General features: G+C 32.8%; 2 protein-coding genes and 1 long non-coding RNA gene across 3 annotated transcripts; 2 read left to right on the top strand and 1 right to left on the bottom strand.

Annotated features, from left to right (window-relative positions):
• Positions 1-8,068: 8,068 nt before the first annotated feature.
• Positions 8,069-15,846, bottom strand: LOC120085543 (ARM repeat superfamily protein). Its single transcript, XM_039041571.2, has 21 exons — positions 15,442-15,846; positions 14,998-15,130; positions 14,604-14,740; positions 14,477-14,522; positions 14,002-14,214; positions 13,355-13,858; positions 13,134-13,268; positions 12,794-13,009; positions 12,620-12,709; positions 12,293-12,537; positions 12,093-12,181; positions 11,539-11,579; positions 11,231-11,261; positions 11,019-11,141; positions 10,704-10,921; positions 10,518-10,613; positions 10,039-10,151; positions 9,687-9,822; positions 9,485-9,589; positions 8,530-8,854; positions 8,069-8,436 (listed from the first exon to the last, which is right to left on the bottom strand). The coding sequence occupies exons 1-20, from the start codon at positions 15,714-15,716 to the stop codon at positions 8,654-8,656; spliced, it is 3,147 nt and encodes a 1,048-aa protein (XP_038897499.1). The 5' UTR covers positions 15,717-15,846; the 3' UTR covers positions 8,069-8,436; positions 8,530-8,653.
• Positions 15,847-20,892: 5,046 nt separating this feature from the next.
• Positions 20,893-23,552, top strand: LOC120088577 (uncharacterized). The gene is made up of 6 exons (XM_090306974.1): positions 20,893-20,984; positions 21,107-21,166; positions 22,332-22,445; positions 22,635-22,667; positions 22,776-22,981; positions 23,076-23,552. Exons 1-5 carry the CDS (start codon positions 20,955-20,957, stop codon positions 22,971-22,973), a joined length of 435 nt encoding a protein of 144 aa, XP_090163100.1. The 5' UTR covers positions 20,893-20,954; the 3' UTR covers positions 22,974-22,981; positions 23,076-23,552.
• Positions 23,553-24,088: 536 nt separating this feature from the next.
• LOC150038416 (uncharacterized) lies at positions 24,089-25,325 on the top strand. The gene is made up of 3 exons (XR_016524510.1): positions 24,089-24,160; positions 24,392-24,506; positions 25,101-25,325. It is a non-coding gene; the product is annotated as an uncharacterized LOC150038416 (long non-coding RNA).
• Positions 25,326-26,710: the final 1,385 nt, after the last annotated feature.

The raw sequence follows: 26,710 nt of genomic DNA on the forward strand, positions 1-26,710 counted from the left end.
ATAGACTTTCTCAATCTCAAGATCTTAATACAAATTGAAAATAACAAGAAAATAGAGTAAAGTGGGGAGGTCGGAGTGTCAAACCACAAGTTGCAATCTCTTGCTCTCTTTAGCTTTGATGGTGGCTGCTTCAAGGTGGTTGCGTGTTCTTTCCCTTTTTAAAGAAGACTGTCACTTTAAATTCTTTAAAGAGAAGCTCGAGAGGTGGATGACAATGGCGGATTAAGGGGGATTTTGGTAGAGCTTCAACCAATTTTTTAGCAAAAGATTTCATACTTGAGATGAAGCTTTTTGGGCTATTTACAACGTCAAAGTGAAGCTTCTCAGCTTCTTTTAATGATGATCTAACACATTGGACTTAATTTCATGTCCTATTGTGCCAAATACTCACATCACAAATTCATTAGTTTTGATGCGAAGGTCTCAAAGCAGCTACCAACTTGCACTTTGATGTGATGTCCAACGCTCATGCGTTTGTTGTTTTCTTCTCTTCATGTTTCTACTCAAGACATGGTTCTTCACGTGCAAAATTGAAGTTAATCTGATATCTTTAAGCGTCTGGCTACAACTTTTGTTTCCTTAGCTGATTTGTGCTTCTTTTCATAAGAATTCTACGTTCAAAGATGTTAGATTTTATAATTTTCAGGATAATGAGCTTTATAAATGTTTGAAAGCAAAGTTTATCCATTTCCTTGAATTTCATTTCAAGTTAATGCATTTTCCTTTGAATTTTCCTAATTATTCTAAATAAAGAGCTACAATAACTTGTATTTTTAGAACTTATCAATAGCTCACTTAAAGTGGAGTTATCAGTTCTCCATAGCAAACAAAACATCATCATTTGAGTCACGAACAATAGCTCCAACGTTCACAACACCATTCATAACAACCACTTTAGAATTTAACTTCAACGATCCAGAAGGAGAGGCTGACCAACGACAGACATCCTTGGAACCCCGAAGAGTGTGAAAAGTTGAGGATAAGCTCGCGTAGCATCTCGAAGATAAATTCCACTATATTCAATGCCCGCCTAATAGGACCATGATTTTAAGGGATTTGGTTGCCAAAAACAAGAAGATTGTGCCTACATCAGTTTGCAGAAGTAATAAGTGAGAAGATTCAGATCTCCAAAGGGTTAAAATCCCGTAGGCCCTACAAGAAAAAAGAAAAATAACATAAAAGAAGTGCATATCCAACAAAGAGAGACTAGGAGGCCAAAGAGATTATATATGTTTACCACAATGCATGGATGCTAGATTATGAAGCCTGGTAATACAAATGGTAATCCTATACACAATGATGTTCTAAATGTCTCTAGAATTCATAATTTAACCAGGAGAACAAATGTTTGAATCTTTCATCTTCATATGTTAAACTCGGAGGAAAAAAAAAACATTTTTATTCTCCCTATGCTTTGAAATTTCTAATTAATTATAATTTTAAAGTAATTTTCAGTCTATACAAAGTTGAAAGTGAAAGATTAGAGGCTTGCTTTTGGCCAAATGAACTACCATTTTAGTTCTCCACTATCAATTTTGTTTAAATTTAGTTTCTAAACTTTCAAATTGTCCATTCTTATCTTTAAACTTAAAAAAACAATCATCTTGATCCTTAGCTTTATTTTGTTTTCAATGAATTAAAGTATTTGAAAGTATAAAATTTAAAATGGAACAAACTTGATAGTTGAGGGGCTGAAATTGATATAAGTCTTTAAAAAGTCATGTCAAATAGGTCTCTAAAATATAAAAGGTTTCTAATAACTCACTAATTTTTCCATTTTGCCAAACGGGCCCTAAGCATTAACAAGTTGTAAACCCCAAACCCTATTTTTTCTAATTAAGTATGTTAAGTAGCATGTTGTTTAAGATTAAGCTTATGATAGTATTATGATTGTAGGGAAGAAGCTTAAGAATGAATGAAAAAGGAAGAAATGCACTAAGTTTAAGGTGGAAGCTCTTGGGTAGCAAAGTATGTAGGCACTTAGTAGGAATTTTGGCTAAGTGTGGAAGCTAGGGGTGGTTGGCCTTGTACGTTGAAGGGTGATGCCTAGTGTGCGGCAGCCATATACCATCAGGTTAATTTGGGCACATGATGGGTGTTAAAGTAAGGAGTAGGCAACTAATTGTTGGCCGAAGGAGATGTCATGCGTTAGGCATGAGCTATATGATGGTCGAGCATCAAGTTGAGGTTAAAAAGGGTGTTGACGCACGTGGCTGGGGCAAGGATGCCTTAGGCGTTGTGGCCATATGTGTGTGCAATGGCCAAGTGAGGTGTGCGTTAAGTGAGGCCCTAGCATTGGGCATTAGCCATCTTGAGTGGGCCAGCTGTCAAAATTATAAGAGTTAAACTCATTTAGTGGGCTAGCTGGCACTTTGGTCTTAAGCTGAAGCATGTATATTTTAGTACAAAAAGAAGGCCTCAGTTCAAAAGCTCGGTTTGAGCAGTCTACTAGTGCAAAGGAGATGATTTTAGAGCCATTTGAACGGTTGATGAGTGTAGTTGAAGCCTCTGGGCTACCGGAAGAAATCTTGTAAGGAATCAAGTTGAAATTTGAAGATTTTCTCAAGAAGGTCTAGTTCACAGATGAATCAGAGCCAGAGATGAATATTGAAGAATTTCGGCAAGATCGTGAAGAACTTGAAGCTTAAATTTGAAGGTAAGCAAGTTAAGATATTTCTACACAAGTTTTTAGAAGGAGATTTCTTGAATTAATGTCTAAAAAAATAAGTAATTTAAGCTTAAAATTGAATATGGGTTCTTGCGATGAACAGGTAGGCAACTGCTTAGGATGAGTAAGCAAGTAGCTTAAAAGGCCAGGCGGAGACGTTGGTAAACACGTGCACGAGGATAAGGCTGGGCGCCATACGTTGTGTTAAGTGTGTGTACAAGGGTTGCGTTGAGGGGCGTGAGGCATTGTGGTGTGTGAGGAGACGCGCATAGCGGTGCTGGGTAGTGAGCTTTGACGCATTGGTGAGGTGCATGGCGCATGGGCATGAGTATGGTTGGCGCAAGAAGTGAGTGCTTGAGCGCATAGCCTAGCAACTTAATCCAAGGTATTTTACTAAGTGTTGTATGTGTTGGGGCATGCATTGGTTGGTGTTCTAGGTTTAATGTTAAGCTTGTTCACATGAGTTAATTTCACAAGGGGACTAATAGCATTGGCCAAACATGTTTATCATTTCCACGGGTTAACGCCAATAAGGAAGGCTTATCAACCATAGAAAGGATACCCAAGGCTATGAGTGACAAAATTAAGTGTTTACCAAATGCTTTAGTAAACGCATAATTACTTAAAAGACTAGTTTTCATACTTGCTTTCATAGTAAGTGTGAATATGATAGTTTCCCAAGCAAACTAGTTTTCCAAAAGTTTTCTTAACACATGCTTAGCTTAAAGTTCCATGAAAGCATGATTTAAGTATTTCTATTCTTTATGTTACAAAGCATGCGTTAGTAGTTCATGATTTTATGATAAAGATGTTCGAAGCATATGATTTATGCAACTTAAGCTTTCAAATATGCTTATTTCAATAAGTAAGTTTTAATGATGCTTATGATAAACCCGGTATTGAAGGACTTGAGAAGGTATCTGGGCCATAGAACCTAAAGTATGTCAGTACTTAGTTATTACTACGTGCATGTAGGTAGAGTTGGCGTTAGTAGTGTTGAGATTACTCCACACCTACTAAGGATTGACGTTGAGGGATTGAGCAAAAGAGTTTTCTCTCAACTAAGGATTCGGATGTTTAATGATTTTCCAGTAGTTCCGTGTTTTAAAGTCTTAAGTATGAGTTTGCTTGGTAGTTTTGAGCATAACTGTATATGTTTTTTTTTTTTATAGTCACTCATTGAGCTAGTAACTCGTTTTTTTCAAATGTTTTCATTTTCCCCAGGGTCATGGTCATCTCCCCAGAAGTTAGTTGTCTGCTGCTCTGCCACTCAAGGACTCAAGATCTACTCAAAGTTTTCAGAGAAGTTTTAGGTGTTTACCTTTTTTATGTCTGTACATATGTGTTGCTCATGTTAGGGGCTAATGAGGAGTATTGGTACCCACTGAACTCTATATTTATTAATATGATGTAATTATGTTGTATGCAAAATCCTGGTTGAGTTAAGTTTGATTGAGTAACCTTAGCATGATGTATGTTGTATATACTTTCTAGGGTTCTCTAAGCAAGTTAAGAATGTATGTTAAGCAGTATATGCCAAGAAAAGGTTGGTAACAACTGCTGTCACATTCTTTTCCAGATTAAAAGGATAATCTGGAAGGGGATGTGACACAAACATCTTATAAATCCCTCTTTTGATTTGGTAAGTTTTGAACTTTCCATTTTGTTCCCTCGAGTCTTTGACATACTGATATTTATTTAAAAAAATTACGATCATATTAGATACAAAACTGGAAGTTTAATAATCTATTAGGTTTGAATTTCAAGATTTTTTAATAATAGATTTATTAGTTTAAAAAAATAATTATTTCTATAACCTATTAAATACACAATTGAACATTTAAAGATTTATTACATACAAAATCGAAAATCTAAAGACCTGTTATGTTTTTTGAAGTTAAAAGAGATAGGATTGATAAGATAAATAATAAATTTTAAATTTTCGTTTAAAAATATAGCAAAAAATATTTAGAATCATAAACATAGCAAATAGTAAATCTCCAAACTACCCATACTTCAACGTCAGGAATTAAAGCAAATTCACTAAACCCAAAAAAAGCCTCACCAATGCAAAATACAATTTAGGTAAATACTTTAAAAGCCATTAATTCAAAGAAAAACGAGAGTTGAAGAAAAAAAAAGAAAAAAAAGAATATTTATGAAAAATGTCTAATTTGATTTGAAAAGACTGATGGATTGAAAAACATCTACCAAACAAAGTAAAGAATATTTTAAATTAAATAAAATTAACCTCCATGTTCTTTCTTTGAATCGCATACATTGTTTCATAAATATGAATATTACATATTTAAAATTTCAATATTTAAATTTTAAATGTATGAGATAATTAATGTCTATATTTGAATATACATGATAATTATTGTCAGAAAGTTAAATATATGTATTTAATTTACAAATTTTATATATAGAAATCAAAATTAAATAATTACGTAATTAAATACAAGAGATCAATTATTATAATCATCAAATAAATTTAGCATTATTTGATTTATAAAAATAAAAAAATGAATACTTTTAAATTAAACCTTTGTTAAACACAATTAATTAATTTAAATTAATTGTTAATCATTATAATAATAATAATAAATTATATTAAATAGTTAAGTTTGTAAAGATATTATGTGAAATTTATTAAGTTTAAATAATATATTAATATTTATCCATTAACTAAAATTAACAATAATGAGTGTTTGATATTAATTGGTTAATTAATTAAGTTGTATTTTCTTGGTAATTTCCTTGGCATCAAAATTCCACCATTTTGCAGGATACTAAAAAACTGGTTTTGAAGTTGATAATAATATTTTGGATTTTAAAAACTAAATTTTGTGAAACACATAAGGATCTAAACGTCTGTCTAAAATTTTATAGAAAAACATGTGAAACAAACAGACCTTGAGGAAAAAGAAAATTTTAGGGATTGGGGTAACCCTATATATTCTCCATATTTTCAGCAAAGCATGATATTAAATTTTCGTTGAGACGTCGATATTTTCATCAATATTTCTATGTTTCCATGAGTTCGATATTGACATGAAGGGTGAATTGATATTTCCATTATATCATAGAAAAATCCACTAAACATAATAATTAAACGATAAAATATCACTATGTAATATAATATAAATAACAGATATGTTCGGATATGTTAACTTGTTTAAAAATTATTAAATATTTATTTACTAATTTAAATTTAATTTTTTAATTTTTTGTTTTTATAATTTTTTTTGGAAATATTTATCAAAATTAACCTTTTATTACATCGAAATTTTCATAAAATTAAGACTTTAATATTTGTGGCGACATCGATATGTTTGATAGAAAATACTTTAGACTGAGCCGTACAATTAAGGTATTCCATTGCCAAAGTTCCTCGACTGCAACAGACTTGCAAACTAGTGTGATCTACGGCAGCCCTACAAAGCTTCCATCGACGGTGATATATGGAAAGATTTGCTCACCAACTCATTATATATGTAATTTAAATCTCTATCTTTTAAATATTTTCCAATTTTTAAGGTCCCGTTCGTAACTATTTGAATTTTTGTTTTTGTTTTTGTTTTTTAAAGTTAAGTCTATATCATCAACATTTCTTATAATGATTTGCAAAACAACTTAAACTATTTTTTTAGTTCTCAAAATTTGGCTTGGTGTTTTAAACTATTGGTAAAAAGTAGATAACAAATGAAGAAATTTGGAGGTGAAAGTAATGTCTGTAGGCTTAATTTTTAAAAATAAAAATAAAAAATAAAATAATTATCAAACGGAATTTAAAGAATCAAATAATAGATTAGGACATTTTTTAACCAAAATCTATTTAATCTCCTAGCTTCAAAAGAAACGTTTAGAGTGGCGATTGGAGTAATCAAGGGCCAATCATACTCAAACCACGAGGTACCTTTTTTGTTTCCTTTATTGATGATCGTCTTTGAAATCCATAACAATGTCAATCTTGTATCTAAACTAGGGGACAAAAGAGACAATGACAAATGACGAATGGCTATGTTAAAAATGACACTCCAAAAAGTGGTACCAAAAAGAGGAATAAAGATGATTCTATGTAGATGTGAAAGTGCAATAAAAAAAAAAAAAAAGGTAAAATATGTTTGTATTTTAAAATTTTTTATAGTAAATAGTACTAGTAATTAAATATCTAAAGCATAATGCAAGAGGTGAAAATGATGATGGACCCTCAAAATAAAAAGGTAAAACAAGTAGAGGTCGAACAACAATATGATGACATCGAAGAGAAAAATGTAATTGATATGACGAATATTCGTTCTTATTATAAAATAAAATACAATGTACTTGTGTCATATGTATAGTATCTAATAAACTAACAAATGGACATGATGAAGCAACAAGTAAACATTATGAGGAGGATGAAGCTAATATTGAAGAGACAAAGAAAACATAGAAGATGAAAGCAGTTATACGGGCACAAATGATTCAAACATAGAAAAAAATAAAACTGAATCTGATATTAACAAATGAAAAAAAGAACTTACATGCACAAATTGAAAAAACAGAAAATATGAAAAAGATAAAATTAATTTGATAACCATATGTATAAAATAATGGATTTTTTTTATACAACTTAACCTATAAACAAATATTTAAACAAATAAAAATTAATTAGATAAAATCAAATTTAATAATAAAAAATAATTTTGATTATAAATTGGAGGAGAAAATTCAAGAAAGATCGTTTATTAAATCAATTAGGTTATATTTGATAACGAGATTTTAACAATTATTCATAACTTCATCCCAAGTTGAACTACAAAACTCGTAAAGGACAAATCAAACTTTTGAAAAATGACCACATGATCTGCACGTAATTTGTCAAAATTCTTATTAATTTTGAATTCTACCAAATATATCCAAACAAAACCTAAAACTTTATTTTATCTTCTAATTTCTCAAAGATATATCGGACAAAATTATGAAAGTCCATAAAAGAAAATTGAAATTTGACTTTTCAAAAAGAATTTTTTTTTTTTTCCGAATTAATGACACTTTCATGTTTATATTAACATGATTTCAAACCTTATAAGTTAGAGATAAGGAAGACGAGTGAATATTAATTAGAAAAATAAAATAAAACTAAAACCGTAAATTTTTAAATGTTGAGACTTAATGGGCTATTTTCAAATATAGTAAAATGATTTAAAATATAATAAAATGTCACTGTTTAACACAAATAATGGTCTATTAGTGATATTTTGCTATTATTTATAAATATTTTCAGCAATTTGTTCTTTAAAACAACTTCTACCTATTTTACTCAATATAATACAAATAAATCAACATGAACGACCATCGTTCTTGCTTGCTAAACCACAAATTTCAAGGAAAAGTAGAAAACAAGATAAAATATACAAGAAGCAAAGCACAACCATATATTTTCTTTAACTCAATCTCAATGTAAACATAAACATTGCTTAACCACGAAGGGAGGAAAAAAAAGACAAAATCACTATGACTGTGGATGCATTGCAAAATTCACATCCACCCAAGAAAAACAAAAAACAAAAAACAAAAAACAAATAAATAAAACCTCTTCTCTAAACCACTTCACACCCTAAACTGGGAAGTACACACCATGGTAAAAAATTATTGAATCTAAGAATAGGGAAGAATATAATAGAACATGATATTAAAACAAATGAATCTAAACAAAAATCGGTATTGTCTCCAGGGGGAGAAAAAGAAAAAAAATGGCACCCCGAGTGCCAACGACCGACCTGTACAATCAAGCGATGATATTAATGTTAAGGAAACAACATATAAGGTAGCAGAAAAATAAGCAAAAGATAGATGAAGATATTTCAGCATACCTGATGGGCAACTTTTCATCTTACAGAGTTCGTTCTCGAAACTATCAGACTCTATCTGGGAAAGAAGGCTTGTTGAGCAAACAAGTTAGATAAGGGAAGAGGAAAATGCAGTCTGATGTGATCGTTAGCATTTAGGTGCATATGCAGCTAAGGCATTTGCATGTGCGGGTGGGAGATTGCTCAAAAGAGGTTGCATTTGTTGGCCATAGAGTGAAAGTAGATGTGAGAAAGCTCTGCCTACTTGAGCTTTTACTTCTGACGTTTCGATAGGCGAAGCCACAACATGAGCAAAGATATTAACCAGCTCCGGAACCAAAGAAAGGATCTGCAGTTGGCACACTAATTAGCAGAACTATATTCAACCAGATTTCTTTTTCAATACTGAACAAACTTAGTTTGTGCCTTTTAGTTAATCTCAAATTCGATTACCCCTCTGCCTTTTCTCCTCGCTTTCCCGTTTCATACCTCCCTAACTTACTCGGTTAAACATTATGTTAGGCATTAAGGTTTAATTAGGGCACTTAAACTTCTTCCCCCATGCCGTCCAATACATATACAATTTGGGTCCTATAACATAGATCAAGTAAAAGGTTTATGACCCCAAATGTATGTAAACCGGGAAAATACTGGTAAAATTTTAACAAAAATGAACATTTTTCCACCAAGGTTTCATGTAAATTTTGGAAAGTAATGAAGTATGCATAATGTCCCTCGCACACTACAACCTTTCCCCCAGTGTTACTGTGCACTACGGGAGACTTCGGAGTCAGAAATCAACATGATATGAATTCCCGTAACAATCAATCACAGTATCAAATGTTACAGAGTTATCCTCACAATGTAATTGGGACGCTAACAAAAAGTGTATATTCCTGAATTATCTCCAAAAACAAAACTATGCTCTCCATAAATAAGCATTTTCAAAATTCGTGCTAAAGACCAACAGAACAAATACCTGGGGATTAGATGACAAAACAAGAGTAGACACACAACCATAGACAGACATGGACTCCTCGTGATCTTCTTTTAAGGGTAGAGCTTTCAGAAAAACTTGGAGGACCTAGGTAACAAGATCAAAATAAACGGTTGAGCCAGGACCTACGGATACAGAAGGAAGAAAACTGGGGGGAGAGAAGAGTAACTAGAGACAAACTAACCTGATTCAATGGGACAGCTTCAGGGTGCACCATTATCATTCTTGCGACTGCACCAGCTGCATTATCCCTAACAGCATTGTCTGACTCAGATTCCCCAAATAATGGGTAGAGTCCCCGAAAAATATCATTATAATATCTGATACCGATTAAGAAAAAGGGTGGTGTTGACTATAAAGAAAGTTCAAAGCAAAAGTTAAATGTGAAAAATAATATAAAAGCATATGATCAGTACATCATAACAATATTAGGTTCCTAGGCAGGCAACACAACAACTCTAATGCCAATAAAATGATCAAGAAGAGAGCAACAGATGAAAGTAAATAAACTAATAAAATTGCATAGATAAGGATACTTCAAAGTAGACTCGCCCCCATTCTTGCAGAACTCTCCAACACAAAATGCAGCATTCCTTCTATTAGTTGCCTCTGATGACGCCAATTCTTTGAGAACCAAAGGCATTACTTTCTGAAAGTTATGCATACAGCATTAGAAAAAAAGCCACTTGAAATGTTCTCAATCGTTTACATGTCTTTTGAGAAAAATATTTTATGTGAAGTTGGGAAGGATACTTAAATGTTTTCCCTAAACATACTATTAAGTATTTTTATAACTATTCTTAGAGAATTTCAAACCACTCCCATTATTGAAATCTTGGATTTTTGAACACTTCTAATTAGCGAGACGCACTTTTATATCACAATTTAGATCTTTTAACCAAACACTGTCGAATTTTTTAGATCACTTAAAAAGGTATAGTGAAAACGCTTCTAAAATAGTTGGTAAAGAACACGAGGAAGCAAAAATAAATTATCTGCGGTAATGAATACTTACATCAACATAAGCAGCAATTGGAGCTCCCATGTCCTGAGCTACTTCGGCAAGACAGGCGACCACCATCGTTCGATCTTGAGGAGGTCGTGAGGCTCTCTGGATGGACATGAGGGAAAGTGAGGCAACAGTTCATAAGTTACTCTCTTGTAAATCTTGAAGTACTATCAAGCCCAGTCGCTTACTCACCGAAAATTTCATTAATGGTTCAAATAGCTTTGCAAAGATGGGTGCAAAATAAGAGCCCATGGCCTTTGCGAATGCAGGAAGCAGATCAGACACTGCATCCATAAGTACTTCATCATGTTCAGTATCATCCTCATCAATTTCACCATCAGATTCCACTTGCTGACAAGCAGATTCCTCACGAAGCAGAACTAATGTTGCATCAATTAGCCGAGGCATATCTAATGTTTAGACCATAACAGCATACCATAAGATTCGAATAGAATAGTTGAATAAAATCCATTTCACAGTGATCTGAAACTTAATATCAAAACTTACAAGGTTCCACTGCAACATAGCCATAGTCCTTGATAATGTCAGCCATGCTTGTACAAGCTTGAGCAACTGCTTCTTTGTCATCATCTTCAACCATGGTCTTGATATAAATATTCATCACAGTATCTAAAACAAATGAAGTGCTCAATAACCACCACTTAAAATAAAAATTAAACATGTACATAGAGTCCTATAACATGTTCTTCCAGTCTTACCAAAAATTTCTTTTGCCCTTGTCGATGCATCCTGAACAATGGGAAAAAAGAAGGGAAAAGTGAGAATGCAAATAACACATCAGGTAAAAATAAAATTTTCCTCTAAAAAGAAGGTAAGCAATATCCTGTTGAGGGAAGAAGGGCCATAAATTCATACAAGTATATGTCAAAAACAAGTATACATAAAATTTAAGAATTTATAATTCACCAATAATCATTCATTGGATATTCAATTAAGAAATTAACAGGAAACATGGGGCATGACAACCGCTCCAAATGCAAGAAGAATTGTGTTAATAAGTACTCACGTTGTAACTTTGGGAGACTGCATGAGCTGCCTTCAGAATATCTGCAGTTGCATTCAATGAAAAATGTATAAAGACGTAGTTCCTAGAAAATTTCTTTTCTTCAAGTAAAAGTATGCACGGGGCGGGGCGGGGATATCTTCCAGAACGGCCAAAGGAAGGTTGCAGAAAATAGCACCAATTAATAATTCAATCTCCTAAGACTAATCTAAACGGCCCCAAACAAGTATAAGGATATCAAAATGAAATGTAAAATCGATCCAAAAATAAATAATAAATAATAAAAAATGATAATAGACAAGGCTACTGATTCCCTCACATTCTAATGCTAATAAAATAAGCGGAAAACATAACAAATAAAAGCACATTAAAAAGTTTATGAGTTTAACGCTATTAATGCTCCCTCAGCATTCATTGTTTATTATAAATGAGTTGCACCGATAATAAAGTCTAAGAAAAGAAAAGGTCGATTTACCAATCATAAAGAATAACTTGAAAAAGACGAGCTATCCAGTGGCTAAAGAATAATTTCAAAGAAAGAAGTGCTAGCAACTCACGTTCCAAAGAAATGATTGCTTGAAGTCGGACATCTTCATGAAAATATCCTGAATGTTGAACCAAAATCTTTAATGTTTCCTCCAAATAGCTTAGTATAGTTAAAGAACCTAAAATAGTAATTGATGACGCTGGGGTTCGAGGGGGAATCCAAAATAATAATAATAATAATAATAATAATAAAATCTATGGCAAGGGATACGGTGCATAAGAACTCTTTGTGTGCAGTGCAAACAAGCCAAGAGCTTGTGTTGCAGCTGCCTTTTCATCCAGCACCCCTGTCCTGATACTTATGTTTCGAACTCTGGGCTCATCATGAGCTTCATCATCAGATGAAACTCCTCCAAACCCATTTATATTTTCATCATCCGATTCATCTATATCCACAGCAGAGCCATCATCCAGATTGCAAGAAGAGAATGCAAGGGGTACAACATGAGGAAGATACTGTTTACAGAACAAATTTTAACATCAAAGATGCTGTAACTATGAGAAAATGATTGACGATGAACCATACAAAGATCATTACCTTCACAAATCCATCATCCAAAATTTCCGCTACGTTGCTGAAGAATCCATGAGTATACTCACGCAATTCACTGAAGTCCAAGCCAAAACCCTAAGAGAAGAGGAGGAATGGATCAAGTCTTGGAAGGTAAAACTAGAAATCAAGACCAGCCAAAGACAAGAGCTTAGGCATTACAGCAATTGCCGCCTCAATAAAAGGAGGTAGAATCTGTTCCATCCGAGTTCTCCCAACAGACATGGCAACTATTCCAACCAACTCGGTTGCTCTTGCTCGGGAACAAAGCTCCTCATCCTTGGTAAGAACCATAAATATTTTCATCAACTCCAACACTCTCTCAGCATAAGGCAAGAAAGCTTGTTCTGCAGCAGCTGCTACTGAACCGATTGCGGACTGTAATTCATTTGACAATTTTCAAGTCATGGGAATACATTTGGTGCATAGAAGATTAAGAATTCATCTCAAAGTTTAGATGGCCAGGTGGAAGAAATTTTTTGAAAGAGAGTATATGCTGTACCATGCATGTTTCCTGCAGATTCCGGGGGCTTGTCTGAAGGGCAGACAGCAGTTTACCCATCAAAGGATCAAGAAAAGGAAGAATTTCCTCACCCATGTTCTCACAAAATGCAGCCAATGCATAGTATGATTTTTCCTGCAAATGAAAATTCACCACTAAAAACTTCTGCACAATCCATTATTTAATCATGACATCATTTCTCCTCCACGGATCCACCATACCTTCACTTCATCAGAATTATCTTCAAGGGCATTTAAAATGCAAGGAAGCACAGTCTCATAGAGTGACACTATTTCTGGCTGTAAATGCTCAGCAAATTGACCCAGGGCAAAAGATGCAGCCCCTCTTACCATTTGTTCAGGGTCCATTAATGCTCCAAGGACAATATGAAGAACTGGTTCTAACTTACCCTTTACATGTTCTGAACAACCTTCTGATATGACCCCTAAAGATGTTACAGAAGCTTCACGGAACTTTGGATTTGCACTTTGACTGCTAAGAGAAGCAAATTCAAGCACGGGAGGAAAAACGTGCTTTGATAGATTTAAGGCCATTGTATCAATAACCTCAGCAGCAGCTCGATCAGAAGCAAGATCATCGTCTCCATCTCCATCAGATGACTCTGCAAGTAATGGGCACATAACTTGTAGAACAGGGACAATCAATTTATGCTTTTTCAGGGAATTGGGCTTGTACTTTGCCAGCCACGAGATTATCTGAATTGCCTGGATTGAACAGGGAAAAGAGAAGGAAAGATTAGGAAAGAAAAAGGGAAAGAAAGAAAATTATCACTATTTCTTGAAAAGGAAATTCCAAATATTTGTAATATATATATTTTTTTAAAAGAAAGTTAGACATACAGCCCTACCTGATGACGAGTGCTAGATTCCAAATTTTGGCTAGAACAAACTTCAAGTGAAAATTGAACAATTGATCTAACAGATTCCCCAAGAAGCGGAGCAGGAGATTCAATCAGTTCATCAAATATCTCAAAAGCTATTATTGCAACATCCTCCTCGCCGTTAGCAAGGCACTGCCTGGCAACATTTAGAATGCTGGGAATGAACTCACGAAATTTGGCCTGCATTAATAGATATGAGTGAATGATTGTTGCATAAGCTGGAACAAAATAATATAGAAGAGCCCAGGAAACATTGGTATTAGACAGGACCACCTGAAGGAAATGATAAAACAACTTGAAAGCTGAGGCACCGAGCAGACCTAGTTAGCTATAGTAACATATTTATATGCCATCAACAGGAGGGGAAAAAATCCCATCACACAAGGAGCTCAAAATAAATAAACCATAAATTCCATTCTAACATAGTCATATTCGGGCTTACCACTTCAGGTCCATCATTAGTAAATTCCAGAAAAGATCCCACTGCCCTGAACATTAGAAGAAAATATTCACGTAAATAACAAAGCTATTTAATGGTAAGGAGAGTGAGTAAAAAACAAAAACATTACTTCAAAGCTGCAACTCTGACACGGCTGCTAGTCTCGTCCTGCAAGCACTTAAGTAGGAGAGTTTGCAAATCTGTAAAATGTGGTAGGAAGGTATTTCCAATCGTTTCTGTCAGGGAGCTGAATAGAATCAAAGCCACCTACTAACACCAGGGGAATCATACATTTTAGCCAGTGAAACAATTGGGTTTAGTCCTACCAATTACAGCGTTTAATAAGACTTCAAATCTTCAACGAACATGTACCGCCAGTTAAAGTACATGAAGAAGATAGAAAAAAATGCACATTCTAAAATTATTTAGTCATGTTGTGAATTATCTGGTGTCACTACTGTACAAGTACATTCACACCGATTGATTACAGATTAGTAAAAATTTCTTGTCGGGTATGAACTTACTTCTCTATGATCTTCCTGAGAACTCTGACTACATTGGAACAGAAAAGGCAGCAAGTCCGGCCAATCCCCTGCTGGAACAGCATATTTTGCAACAATACTTACAACATTCGCACTTGCTCTTCTCACAGGTGGACTGCAAGATCACAAGTATACATATTTGTTAATAATAGAACACACAAAGAATCAATAGCAACATATACGAAAAAAATTCTACACCCTCAACGAAGTAATGACCAATAAAATTTCGATAATAAAAGCTAAGTAATGCTAGGAAGAGACCAAAGACGTAATTCCACGAATTGGAACACACCCAATTCCCTTTACACCGAATCATTTGAACTCATTCCAAGCATTCATCTCATTCCACACCATGATAAAGAGAAAGAGCTCAAAACCAAAATACAATTCAGAATTCACAAGGAAGAATGAAAAATCCGAGAAGACCTGTGCTCCATAGTGATGCTCTCAATCAATGACTGCTTAACAAGCTGCTTGAGTTCAGGAGAAAGCTTAGCCCAATGACCGGTGATCTTCTTGCGGAGCAAAACAGCAGCTAACTGGCGGACGTTGGGAGTCTTGGCGGTGCGGAGATGCTGAATAAGAGCAGGCACCACCTGCGGATCCTTGGCTAAACGCTTAATCTGCTCTTCCGCTTGCCGCCGGGCATCATTGTCGGGCATAAGGAATTGAATGAGTAAAAGCTCCAACGACTGCGACATGGTGATTGGAGAAAGAGAATTCCGATGACCGTCGCAGAAATTCTCCGGCAACAGAAGCGGAGGGGAGAGTGGAGCAGATGTGGGTATTCCAATGGAGGCTCTTTTCCGAGGGTTTTTGGGTTTTGCTTCATATCTAAGATTTTATAGTATACGAAAGTTTCGGCGTTGAACTGTACTGTACTCAAACACCGTAATGTTGGACTCACGCGCTTTTTTTCACGCGCTTCAAAATGGGAATTACGATTTGTCCGTTTTAATGCAACAGAAGGAGATCCGGGACGTTATCGTTAGACCATTTTTTCCCCTTTTCTTTTTGCAAACGTTAATTTATAACCAAATTATTTTCAAATATAGAAAAATGAATAGGTTTATTTAATAAATAAATAAATTATTTTAAATTATAAAATTAGTAAAAATATTTACAAGATAGAGTGAAATTTTAGAAATATCAATAATAGATACTAATAGACATTGATTGATTTCTATCCGTGTCTATCAATGTCACTGATAGACGCCGATAAAAATAGTTCTAAAATTTTGTTATATTTTATAAATATTTTGATTTATTTTTCTATATTTGAAAATAACCCTAATAAATATAGTATATTATCACTACCTATTGATGATAGATCGCAATAGACATTTATCGCAGTCCATTGATTATCCGTATTACTAATAGATATCTATCATGGTCTATCATTGATAGACAATCACATTTTACTATATTTAGTAAATATTTTCAACAGTTTTATAATTTAAATAATTATCCTTTTTTAATACAAATTGGAGTGAAAATTTTGAACTAAAGACGTCCTAGTTGAGCTAAGCTCTTATGGACCAATTTATAACAATTTAAACCTTCACAACTCAATAAATTTAATTTAGGTCATTCATTAGAATTTTGTTATATTCTTAGATGTAGGTATAATTGTAAATTAAGTGGGAATGAATATATAATATTAGCTTTTCATTAAATTGGAATGATTGAATCGACTTATTTTCTTCTAATTTCTTTACTTTATTTAAAAATAATTACATAGGATTTTTTAGGATGGTTTTCAAATAAAGAAAATGAGTTAATTTATTTATAAATATAAAAAAAATGTTACTATCTATCCGTGATAGATCACAATAGATTGCGATAGACATCTATCACGGTCCATCAGTATCTATCAGTGTTAGTGATAGATGTCTATCGTGGTTTATCGCTAATAGATAGTGACATTTTGCTATATTTGTAAATATTTTCAATAATTTAATGGTTTAAAAGAATTACACCAATTTTTATTGCTACCTTAGTATAATTTTGTGGAGAATAATATTTTTATTTAAGTAATTTTGAATTTATTTTAAATAGAATCAAAGTGAAAGAAAACTATAAGGGGACGTTTGGGGCAAGGACTATCCCAAACTATAATAATCATCTCTTGCTATAGTAAATACTATTGTGTAGTACCTAATTAGCTACAGTTAACCCTATTTCAAAACCCCAATTTACTATCGTATTTGTTACAGTTTTTACTATTTTAGATTCATCATTTTTTTTATCTTTTGCTACCATGTTTACTATTTTTTTCTTAAACTAAAATATGATTATAATAACCAACTCTTACCCAAACGCCCCCTAAATTACTAACAAAGTAATTAAATGTTTCAGTTATAGAAGTTTAGACTTTTGAATTAATTACTTAATTGATTTAGAATTTTAATCAATACAACCTAAAATTTAGAAATGTAAATAGTTAAAACTCTATAATTTACTATTAGTTAACCAATTTTTGAGGTGGTTTAGATCTCTAAAGGTAAGAAGATAGATTAAGGCCAAGACAATTCACCCTCTCATTATTAAACTAAATGAAGAGTTATAAACCAAAGCGAATAACTTAACATATGAATAAGAGGTTTATGTTTTAAATCTCTATTTGTATTAAAAAAAAAAAAGATATAATGATAATAATGAGAAATTGTATAACCCAAATTTTAAGATATATGTTATATTTTATAAACTAAGTGATACCTATTCTTAAAAAAAAAAAAAAAAAAGTGAGCTATTCTAAGATTAGATCTAATAGCTATTCTAAGATTAGATCTATCATGCTTTTATATACATTTAGGTTAAAATCGAAAGCCAACCTAATTCAAGTCAAATTTTTTCACATGAAAAAAAAAACACCTAATTCAAGGATTTTTTTTAAGAAATAATGTTATTTAATTAAATATTAACAAAAATAGGATTACCAATGTGTGGATGGGATACACTTTTACATACAATTGTATACCGTCCATGTATTAAGCAAATGAAACGTGGATGGGGTATGTGACTTTGCCAAAATTACATACCCTATTCACAAGTTAAGTCTACATGGGGCACTCAAAATAGTGAACTGTACCAGGTAATTTTGAGGGAACCGGTAGGTACTCATGAGGTGTTGTCTATTTTGCATGGTTATACAAAGAATTATGTCGAGCTAGTCATGCAACAACTTTGGAAATACCAAGCCCATTGATACTACTACAAATATGAGCTTTTGATTAGTTTTATACTTCACACCACAATGCGAGTTAGAGAATTTTGATCATTTTGTTGAACATCCACTCAGCATGTCAAGTATTAGACGTATACACCAAATATTATGACATTGTTGCCTAAATATTGCCATGATGATCAAAACATTTGGTTGACGATGAGCCCTTTTAATGCTTTCATATCATAGAGTGACATCACCTAGATCAAGTGTTCAAACAATTCGACATGCGACAAATGGTGCTATCGTTGTGTTAAACAACCATCAACTTGAAGGAACTCATATGGAAGAGATCCTTGAGTGGAAGCAGATCGTCCAAATTTCATTAATTATTGAAAACATAATTTACAGTACACATACAAGATATGCATTCAAAATAACAACATGCTTGATATAAGAAATAAAGGGTTCAAGATACATTACCCTTGAAGAACCTTTCTTCACATAAAACTCCCTTGAACAATCATGAGCCTCGAAAAGAAACAACAACTCTTGAAGACCTTCTTCAAGATACCTCATATTAAACAAGGTGGACACTACCACAAAGAGCCTTTGATATTCTCAGGGTGAGAACCCAGGACTGGTGGGATCTGACTATTTTGGTTAGGAGGGAAAGTTTGAGTGGAGGAGGTAGAAGATTGAGGAAACACACAAAACTTTTTTGCAACTCTCAATCGTTTGGCAATCTCAAAATTGCTAGTCGTAAAGGAAGAAAGAAAACACTTTTCTTTTACTCCTCTTGCCACAAAATCAATAACCACCCACTAAGGTGGTTGGAGAGAAAAGAGGGAAGATATTATTCAAGTAATAATAAAATAATATAAATAAATATGATAACTAACTTATTATATTATATTTATATTAAATTATATGTTATATCAAATATAACTTATAACCTATAGTTTTAATATTGTATCACATACAATATAAACTATAGTTTCTTTTCTCTATTTTATGACATTTAATATAAATCATATTTATATTAAATTTAACAACTATGAACCACATTCATAGAAAATATATTTGAATCTCATTCAAATATTTATTTCCTCCCATTAAACTATAATGTATCAAATACATTATGACAATTATATCATATATAATTGAAACAATTTAATTATATCATATATAATTAAATCCCTCTTATTAATTTCAACAATTCAAATTAACCCAAAAACTAATTCTCAACTAAATCCTTTTGAGCTATCAAGGGGATCTTATGGACCTGAAACTCCAACGGTATATGAACAATTAAATAAACTCTTTAATTACATTATCCACCATCCGTTAGATACTCCACTAACCAATTAACAGTACGATGACCCTTCACAAATTGCTCGTAAGTATAACTAGGCCAAATTACCGTTTTGCCCTTATAGTTACATTTAACTTCTTAAGTACCATTGATTCCTCTAATGAACAATAGATCATAGTACTACTATGACTAAACCCCTCTCGGGCCAGGAGAGGATGTGGTGCCACATTGTTCAAGACCTGAAATCAGTCTTTAAGGGAACAATTTATCTACTTACCCTTGCTTCGGGAAAAGAGTGAAGTCCATCTTGTGTAGCTGTGTTCCCAGCTCCCCAATCAGACAAATCTCCAAAATGGTAGGCTTGTTGAGTCGGCGATCTGGCCATTCTCACCCATACAAATCAAAGGACCGCTCTCATAGGCAAGAGTTCATAACTCACTCAGGATTTAGATCATGTTACCTATGGTCATCCTGGTGAAATGTAAGTCTCTATTATGAATGGTGTTATATAATGATACCGAACATTTTGTGGTCCGGTCTTATACAAACTCCTTTGTATAGAATATCTCCACTCACATGTCTAATACATGAATGATCAGGATCAGATCATTTGTAGCACTTTACAACAATTGTAACACCTACAAAGTGGGCCATACTCGTAGTGTCACCAAGATAAGGTACCCAACCTTATCCATCTACTACAGACCATTTAGGTTATCACTTAATTATGATCCACTTGTATGTCTCCACATACATGTTTAAGTTACAATAATAACCTTGGATGTTAGATTATTGGTTTGTGGTTAATGCAACTAAAATATCACATATATTTATAGACAAAGTGAATAAAATATAATATATTATTAATCATATAAGAGTTTGTTCATACAATATTACAAACTATAGAACCTTACGAGATTTAGGGCATCAACCCCAACAATCTCCCACTTGTCCTAAAGCTAGTGGGGTGTACAATATAATAAAGTACAATATAATTATCATTCTCCACTAAACAAGAAAATTTGGCTACTGATTTTATCTAAGTGTTTGTTTAATTTGCTAAAAAAGAACTCTTGTCTTTGATGATTAAACAACTTTGGTTCAAGTCTTATTAAACTCTTTAACAAAATTTCATCAAATTTGTATGCATGTAATAAATCTATCTAATTCACCTTTCCAGGTAGGTTCACTACAAGAATTTTTGGTTTTAATGTCGGTTGGAAAAAGTGAAACCGGATGTATAATGAGTTTTGTTTTTTTTAAAAAAGCGGATCTTTAATGTCTGTTTTAAACCGATATTATAGGTATACCTTTAATGTCGATTTAAACCGACATTAAAGATCCACTTTTCTTTTTTTTTTCTAAAAAAAACAAAACCCATTCCCTTTTTTTTTTTTTTTTCATTTCCCGCTTCACCCCCCTCCACGCGAAACCCACAACCCGGCCAAGCATCCGGCCATGGATTTGGTCATGGATTCAACTGTTCAGGTGCTGTTTTGATAAGAAGTCTGAGAAGAAATCCGGCTTATTCAAGTTTACTTTCTGTTAATCTCTTTTTTTATATATATTTTTCTAACTGATTACTTGATTATTATTTATATGCTTTGTAGACTATTGTTGTAGTAGCAGTTGTTCCGCATGGGGTTTTACAGCTTGGATCTTTAGATAAAGTAAGAGCATCTTCCTTGCGGTAGATTGTGAAAGTTTGTGAATTATGATCCTTGCTGAACATCAACTTTTTGTTTTGGGATGCCGTATACATAATTGTTTTCAATACTAACTGTTTCTGAACTTGTTACATGTAATACTATTTTAATAATAGGCCTCTCTGATATTATAATTTATTGTAATTTCTTGTAGCCTGACATTCCCTACAATTTGTTTAGTATTTGACTGTTAGGTTTTAGTAGCTTTGGTACCCATGTCTAAAAAAATAGGTTTCAAACCTTTATGTTTTTCTATTTGTGAATTGGAACAGCAAAGATAGTCTGGGACCTATATTTTATTTCCATTATTCGTATTGTTAAATGTTAATATGTATTATTTCAGTAATTTTTACCCATGCTTTGAATAATGGGGTTAAAAATACAGGTGATTTTTTTATTTGTAAATTGGAGCTGGAGACCTCATTTTGTTTCATCACATTTTAGTACTTTCATTAAGTTCACAAATGAAGTATACTTGAGAAATCTAAGGAGACTACTTATCGACAATTTTTTTGATAATGTTCTCTTAATTGCTTTTTCTTGGTGTAAAGTAAATTCACTTTTTTCCTCTTATACACTTTCCTCTCTTTTGTCCAATTGGAGAAGTTTATTGTAACTCCTTTGGATTTGGGATCTCTCTTTTCCCTTCTTTTGTAATTTCACTCATCAATGTAATTGTTTCTTGTCTTAAAAAAAAGTTCACAAATAAAGTATACTCGTGATGCTTTGGGTTTTTTGATGGGTGTCCTTTTGTTCTTCATCTTCACTAATGATTTTCCTTTTTATTCTGCTGACCTCAATTTATAAAGTTGTGTGCTTTTCAGATATTTTCAAATTTTAGGTTTATCTTCGATGCTCTGTATTGCTGATGGATTCTTCCTAGATCAGTCAACCTGTGCATTCTATTTGGGCTTCTTATATTAGAATTTTCTTTCTGATATATTTTACAGTTTTGATCTCATATAACTGGAATACCAATTTCTGGCTCACTGTCTAGATTTAGGTTACTTGGTTTAACTTGCATGGATCAGTGCAGAGATATCCCATAAATATTCTGTTCATTCCTTAGATATAAATGTTATCTAACTTTTGTTTATTGTATCCATGTTCATTTTATTATTGGAATTAGGTAACTGAGGATGTCAATCTTGTGGCTCGCATCAGAAATGTTTTTCTAACTCTCCAGGAGTCATCAGCAGGGCATATTAAGCCAATGCAGTCATGTAAAAGCTCAGGATACGTGGTAATTGTCTTTCTGTGTCTCTTATCTTTCCTCTCTCCTTTTTCTGTTGTTTAGACAATTAAAGAATTTGTTGGCATATCAAAAAGATTGACATCAAAAAAAGCAATTAAAGAATTTGTCTGTGTTGGTTTGATATGCTAGGGTATGTACTAGTTACACTAATCATATCAAAATTTCCTTTTTCTGTAGGCAGACATTCCATCTAGAAGCTTAGCAACACAGGTGAGTGAGTGTTGGTTGTTTTAACAACTTAGACACTTTTGAAAATTACCTTAATTTTCCTTCCTGTGATAAAACATGGGATTTTTCTTAAATCTACTTCCTGTACAGAAAAGTGAAGATGAAAATGTCAGCAAGAATGTGGGGATAGAGTTGTCACGATCTGAGGGCACTGAATCTCTAAAAACAAAGCCAGATGCTATCAATGTGGAGAGTTTTAAATCACAAGTGAGATTGCTTGATGACAGGATATGTGGAGGGGAGTCTAGTGGGTGCAAAGAAGCAAAATTCTGCCATGGATATGGTTAATATATGTGGTAATTTACTTCCACCTGAAAAGATAGTGACAAATGATGCATACTTCCCTATGAATACTCACGCCTCTTCTGTATTTGTTGGAATTAATCACAGTGGGACGTTTAGCCGAACCAATCCTACAGAAATGTACTTTCAAAATGATATGGAAGCATCAGAAACTATTGATATGTATCCGTCAAACACATCGTTGAAGTTCCCTGCTAGTTATGAGCTGCATGAAGTACTTGGTCCTGCTTTTCTGAAAGATGCTCTTTATCTTGACTGGCAAACAAAGTATGTTTTTGGTGGTAAAGCTTTTGAGTTATATGAGAGAATGAGTGGTAGCCAGTTGACATCTGATTCACCGACAGAGCGTCTTCTAGAAGCTGTAGTCGCTGATGTTTGTCACAGTGGTTCTGATATTAAAAGTGACACATCCCTGTGCAAGTCTGGACAGTCTCTGTCAACTTGTGTTTGAATAGTAGTTTCCTATTAAATGAAAAGAAGATGTTGAGATCATAATTGATTTGTTTGCTGGTGATTCTATCTTGTGTTTGAATGTTGAGGAAAAATGAAATTATTTTGTACAAAGAAGGAAGAGAAAGGTTGAGAGCGCTCAATGCTTAGCAATAATGGCGATTTTTTTAAGATCAAAAGACTTATAATGCAGATTTACGCATGCAAGGTAAGGGATGAGAAGTAGACAACAAGATTTTAACATGGTTTGGCAAGAGGTGCCTACGTCCACGAGAAGAGCTGAGATTTCTTGAGAAGTAGAAAGGGAAAAATATTACAGATAAATTCGTCTAACTCATTGATTTCTCTCTTAATTCGTCTAACTCATTGATTTCTCTCTTAATTCGTCTAACTCATTGATTTCTCTCTTTTTTTTTATCTCTCTCTTTTAAATCTTTTATATATAGGATGTTTACAATTTTGTTGAGAGATAAAAGTAAGATAAAATGTCTGTTTCACTTTAAATAGTTACTGTTTTAACACTTTTCAATATACTTGAGGAAGAACGAGATGTCAGAATCAAGCATGGAACACAATCATGAGAGAGTCAGTGTGCTGCAACACATGGGATGCAAATATCTCAGTTCAAGAGGTACTTTGTTATGCTCACAACTTTGTTATGCTCACAATTGCTATTCTTCTGAGGTTGGGAAAGAAGTGAGTTACTAAACCAACTCAAGAAGGTACTTTGTTGTTTACTCAAGTCCCTTTATGAAAAATATAATATTCTTATGCTTTGAGTGTTAAATTGCAACTAGATAAACTAGCTATTTCAGAGTAAGATTCTTTTGGAAACTGGTCGAATTAGAATTTGGGAGCTAACTCATTTGAGTAATAATGAAATGACTTTGAGTGAAGTTTTTCATTTTGTTAGGTTCAAGTTTGATGTATAAGGTTAAATTTTGATTCTTAAGGATTTGGAAGGAAGATAGGAAGATTGCATTGGACATATTTTAAGAAGGTTGATAAGTGGAGAAGATGCACCAAACACAAAAAGGACTTCATAACAACATTAATAACAAGTACAAGGTAATATTTATAAGATGCTTATCTTAAAAGTCTATTTGTTCTAAAGTTTTGGAATAGATTCTTAGGCATCCTTTGGTAGTTTATAGTTTGGTTGGTTTATGGTAGTAGAATTTCTTAGGCATCCTTTGGTAGTTTATATTTAAGCATTATTTGTCTAAATGAATCCGGTTGCACTATGGTAGTTTGTGGGTTATTCATGCATTGTGGGTTAGGTTAATTCTTCATTATCATTGTCGAATCTTTTGTTACCTCTTGTTTAACCATTTATTGTGCTTCTTCGTCAATTTGAATCAAATTCTTCATTATCTAGGATTGACCCTCGATAGCATCTTTTAGTTGGAGATGTTTTTTGTGGTTTCATTTGATTGAAGTCTTGTATCCATTAGTGTGCTTTTTAGATGCTTGAAGTTTTGGTGTTGCTTTAGGGGGCTTTTTACTTTTTAGTTATATGGATAATGTAAAACTTTTTAGTTGAATATGCCAGCCTCGTACGTAAATTATTTATTTTTTATATAGTACTAGCTTTAATTTAATAAATGGACGTAAACTTATGTTGAATTTATCTTTTTTTTTTTTTTTTTTTCCTTTTTGTAGTTCAATACAAAAGATGCATATACGCAAGGAGAGATCGACGTAATTCGGACCCAATGGGCAAGTTGTATTGGCCGATTTGTGTAAGGATGTAATTCTTGTTTTTTATCTCAATAGAATGTAAATGCTAGCTTAGAATGAATGTAAATTTATTTAACTATGATCTTTGTGAATGGAATTAGTACTAATATGATATTTGTGAATGAGAGAAATGATGGCTTGATGTAAGTATTTTATGAAAGTCTGGTTCTGGTATTGTGATTCTTGTTTGTGGATAAATTCATAGGTGGAAGACATGATCTGTTTATTATTGGAAGCTGTATTCATGGTATTGTGATTCTTGTTTATTCATGGAATTAGTACTAATTGATATTTGTGAATGTGAGAAATGATGGCTTTGGTATAAGTTGTATTCTATGAAAGTTTGGTTATGGTATTGTTTTGCAAATTTTGGTGGATAAATTCATAGGTGGAAGACAAATATTGATGAGTATATGTAATGGATTGGAAATATTGATTCTTGTTTGTGGATAAATTCATAGGTGGAAGACAAATATTGATGGGCTCGCCATGCAAATTTTTTTTTTAATACTTTTTAATATAAAACACGGACATTTCCTGACCCAAACACGAGACATATAATGTCGTTTTTAACTTATTTGACCAAAAAAATGGATTCGGCAATGAAATTTTAAAAGAAGGGACAGATTCGGGCTTTAATGTCGGTTAAGAATTAAAAAAAAGGCTTTAATGTCGGTTGCAACCGACATTGAAGGCTGTGTTATTGGTGTTATTGAAGGCTTTAATAACACTATCAACCGACATTAAAGCCCAAATTTCTTCTAGTGGTTCTCAGGTAGGGGTACGACATTTCCATCGACTTAAGTACCCTAGCCTAGCCAGAACCAGCCTTAGACAAAAGGTCCTTTATAGATACATTTCTTACAAATTTAATATTTTATCACGAATCAATTTAATCCTATTAAATCGATTTAAAAAATTAAACTTAGATTTCTAATCTCATTAGAAACGTGATCATAGGTCTATCTCAATCAAATTTTAAAATAATTTAAAAAAAAGATTATAGCCTAAGGTTTGCATTCAACTCTTTATTATTGATTTTAATTCTAATTTCATTTATTATAATAATTATAAATAAATGAAACAATTAAAATCAACCATTACATGAATGATATACATAAGTTAATTGTAACATTTATAATTTAACCTAAGGTAGTGGCATGTTTCATGCAATGTTCATTCATTACTAATATATAAATTTTATATAACTAAGTAATGAACTATGCTATAACATACACTCCATACAACTATTCAACCTTATATTATAACATTTATAATATAAATCATGCATGGATATGCTATAATGCATGCATACATATACTATAACTCTTATATTATATGATACATGAGTATGCTTTATATAATTTAAATCATGCATACTAATATATTATAACATTTATAATATAAAATGATGCATGAAAATAAATGCATAACCTATGGTGGGTTTTAAAACTATATGACATACATTATGACAATAAAATAAACATACATCACATGTATATTTAAACTAAAGTTAATGGACCAGGATAGAA

Source organism: Benincasa hispida, chromosome 1, assembly GCF_027475165.1.
Source record: "Benincasa hispida cultivar pf3 chromosome 1, pf3_genome.v1.1, whole genome shotgun sequence".
In the NCBI taxonomy this organism is placed as follows: Eukaryota; Viridiplantae; Streptophyta; class Magnoliopsida; order Cucurbitales; family Cucurbitaceae; genus Benincasa; species Benincasa hispida.

Bases quoted from the DNA above. Each gene is read 5' to 3' on its own strand.
- LOC120085543 (XM_039041571.2), bottom strand. From the start codon at position 15,716: ATGTCGCAGTCGTTGGAGCTTTTACTCATTCAATTCCTTATGCCCGAC. The intron at 9,590-9,686 runs GTTAGTTTGTCT...CTTGTTACCTAG, and splicing joins AAGCTGTCCCATTGAATCAG to GTCCTCCAAGTTTTTCTGAA. The intron at 8,855-9,484 runs GTATTTGTTCTG...TGCCAACTGCAG, and splicing joins TTTTGTCATCTAATCCCCAG to ATCCTTTCTTTGGTTCCGGA.
- LOC120088577 (XM_090306974.1), top strand. From the start codon at position 20,955: ATGGATTTGGTCATGGATTCAACTGTTCAG. The intron at 22,446-22,634 runs GTAATTGTCTTT...CTTTTTCTGTAG, and splicing joins GTAAAAGCTCAGGATACGTG to GCAGACATTCCATCTAGAAG. The intron at 22,668-22,775 runs GTGAGTGAGTGT...CTTCCTGTACAG, and splicing joins CTAGAAGCTTAGCAACACAG to AAAAGTGAAGATGAAAATGT.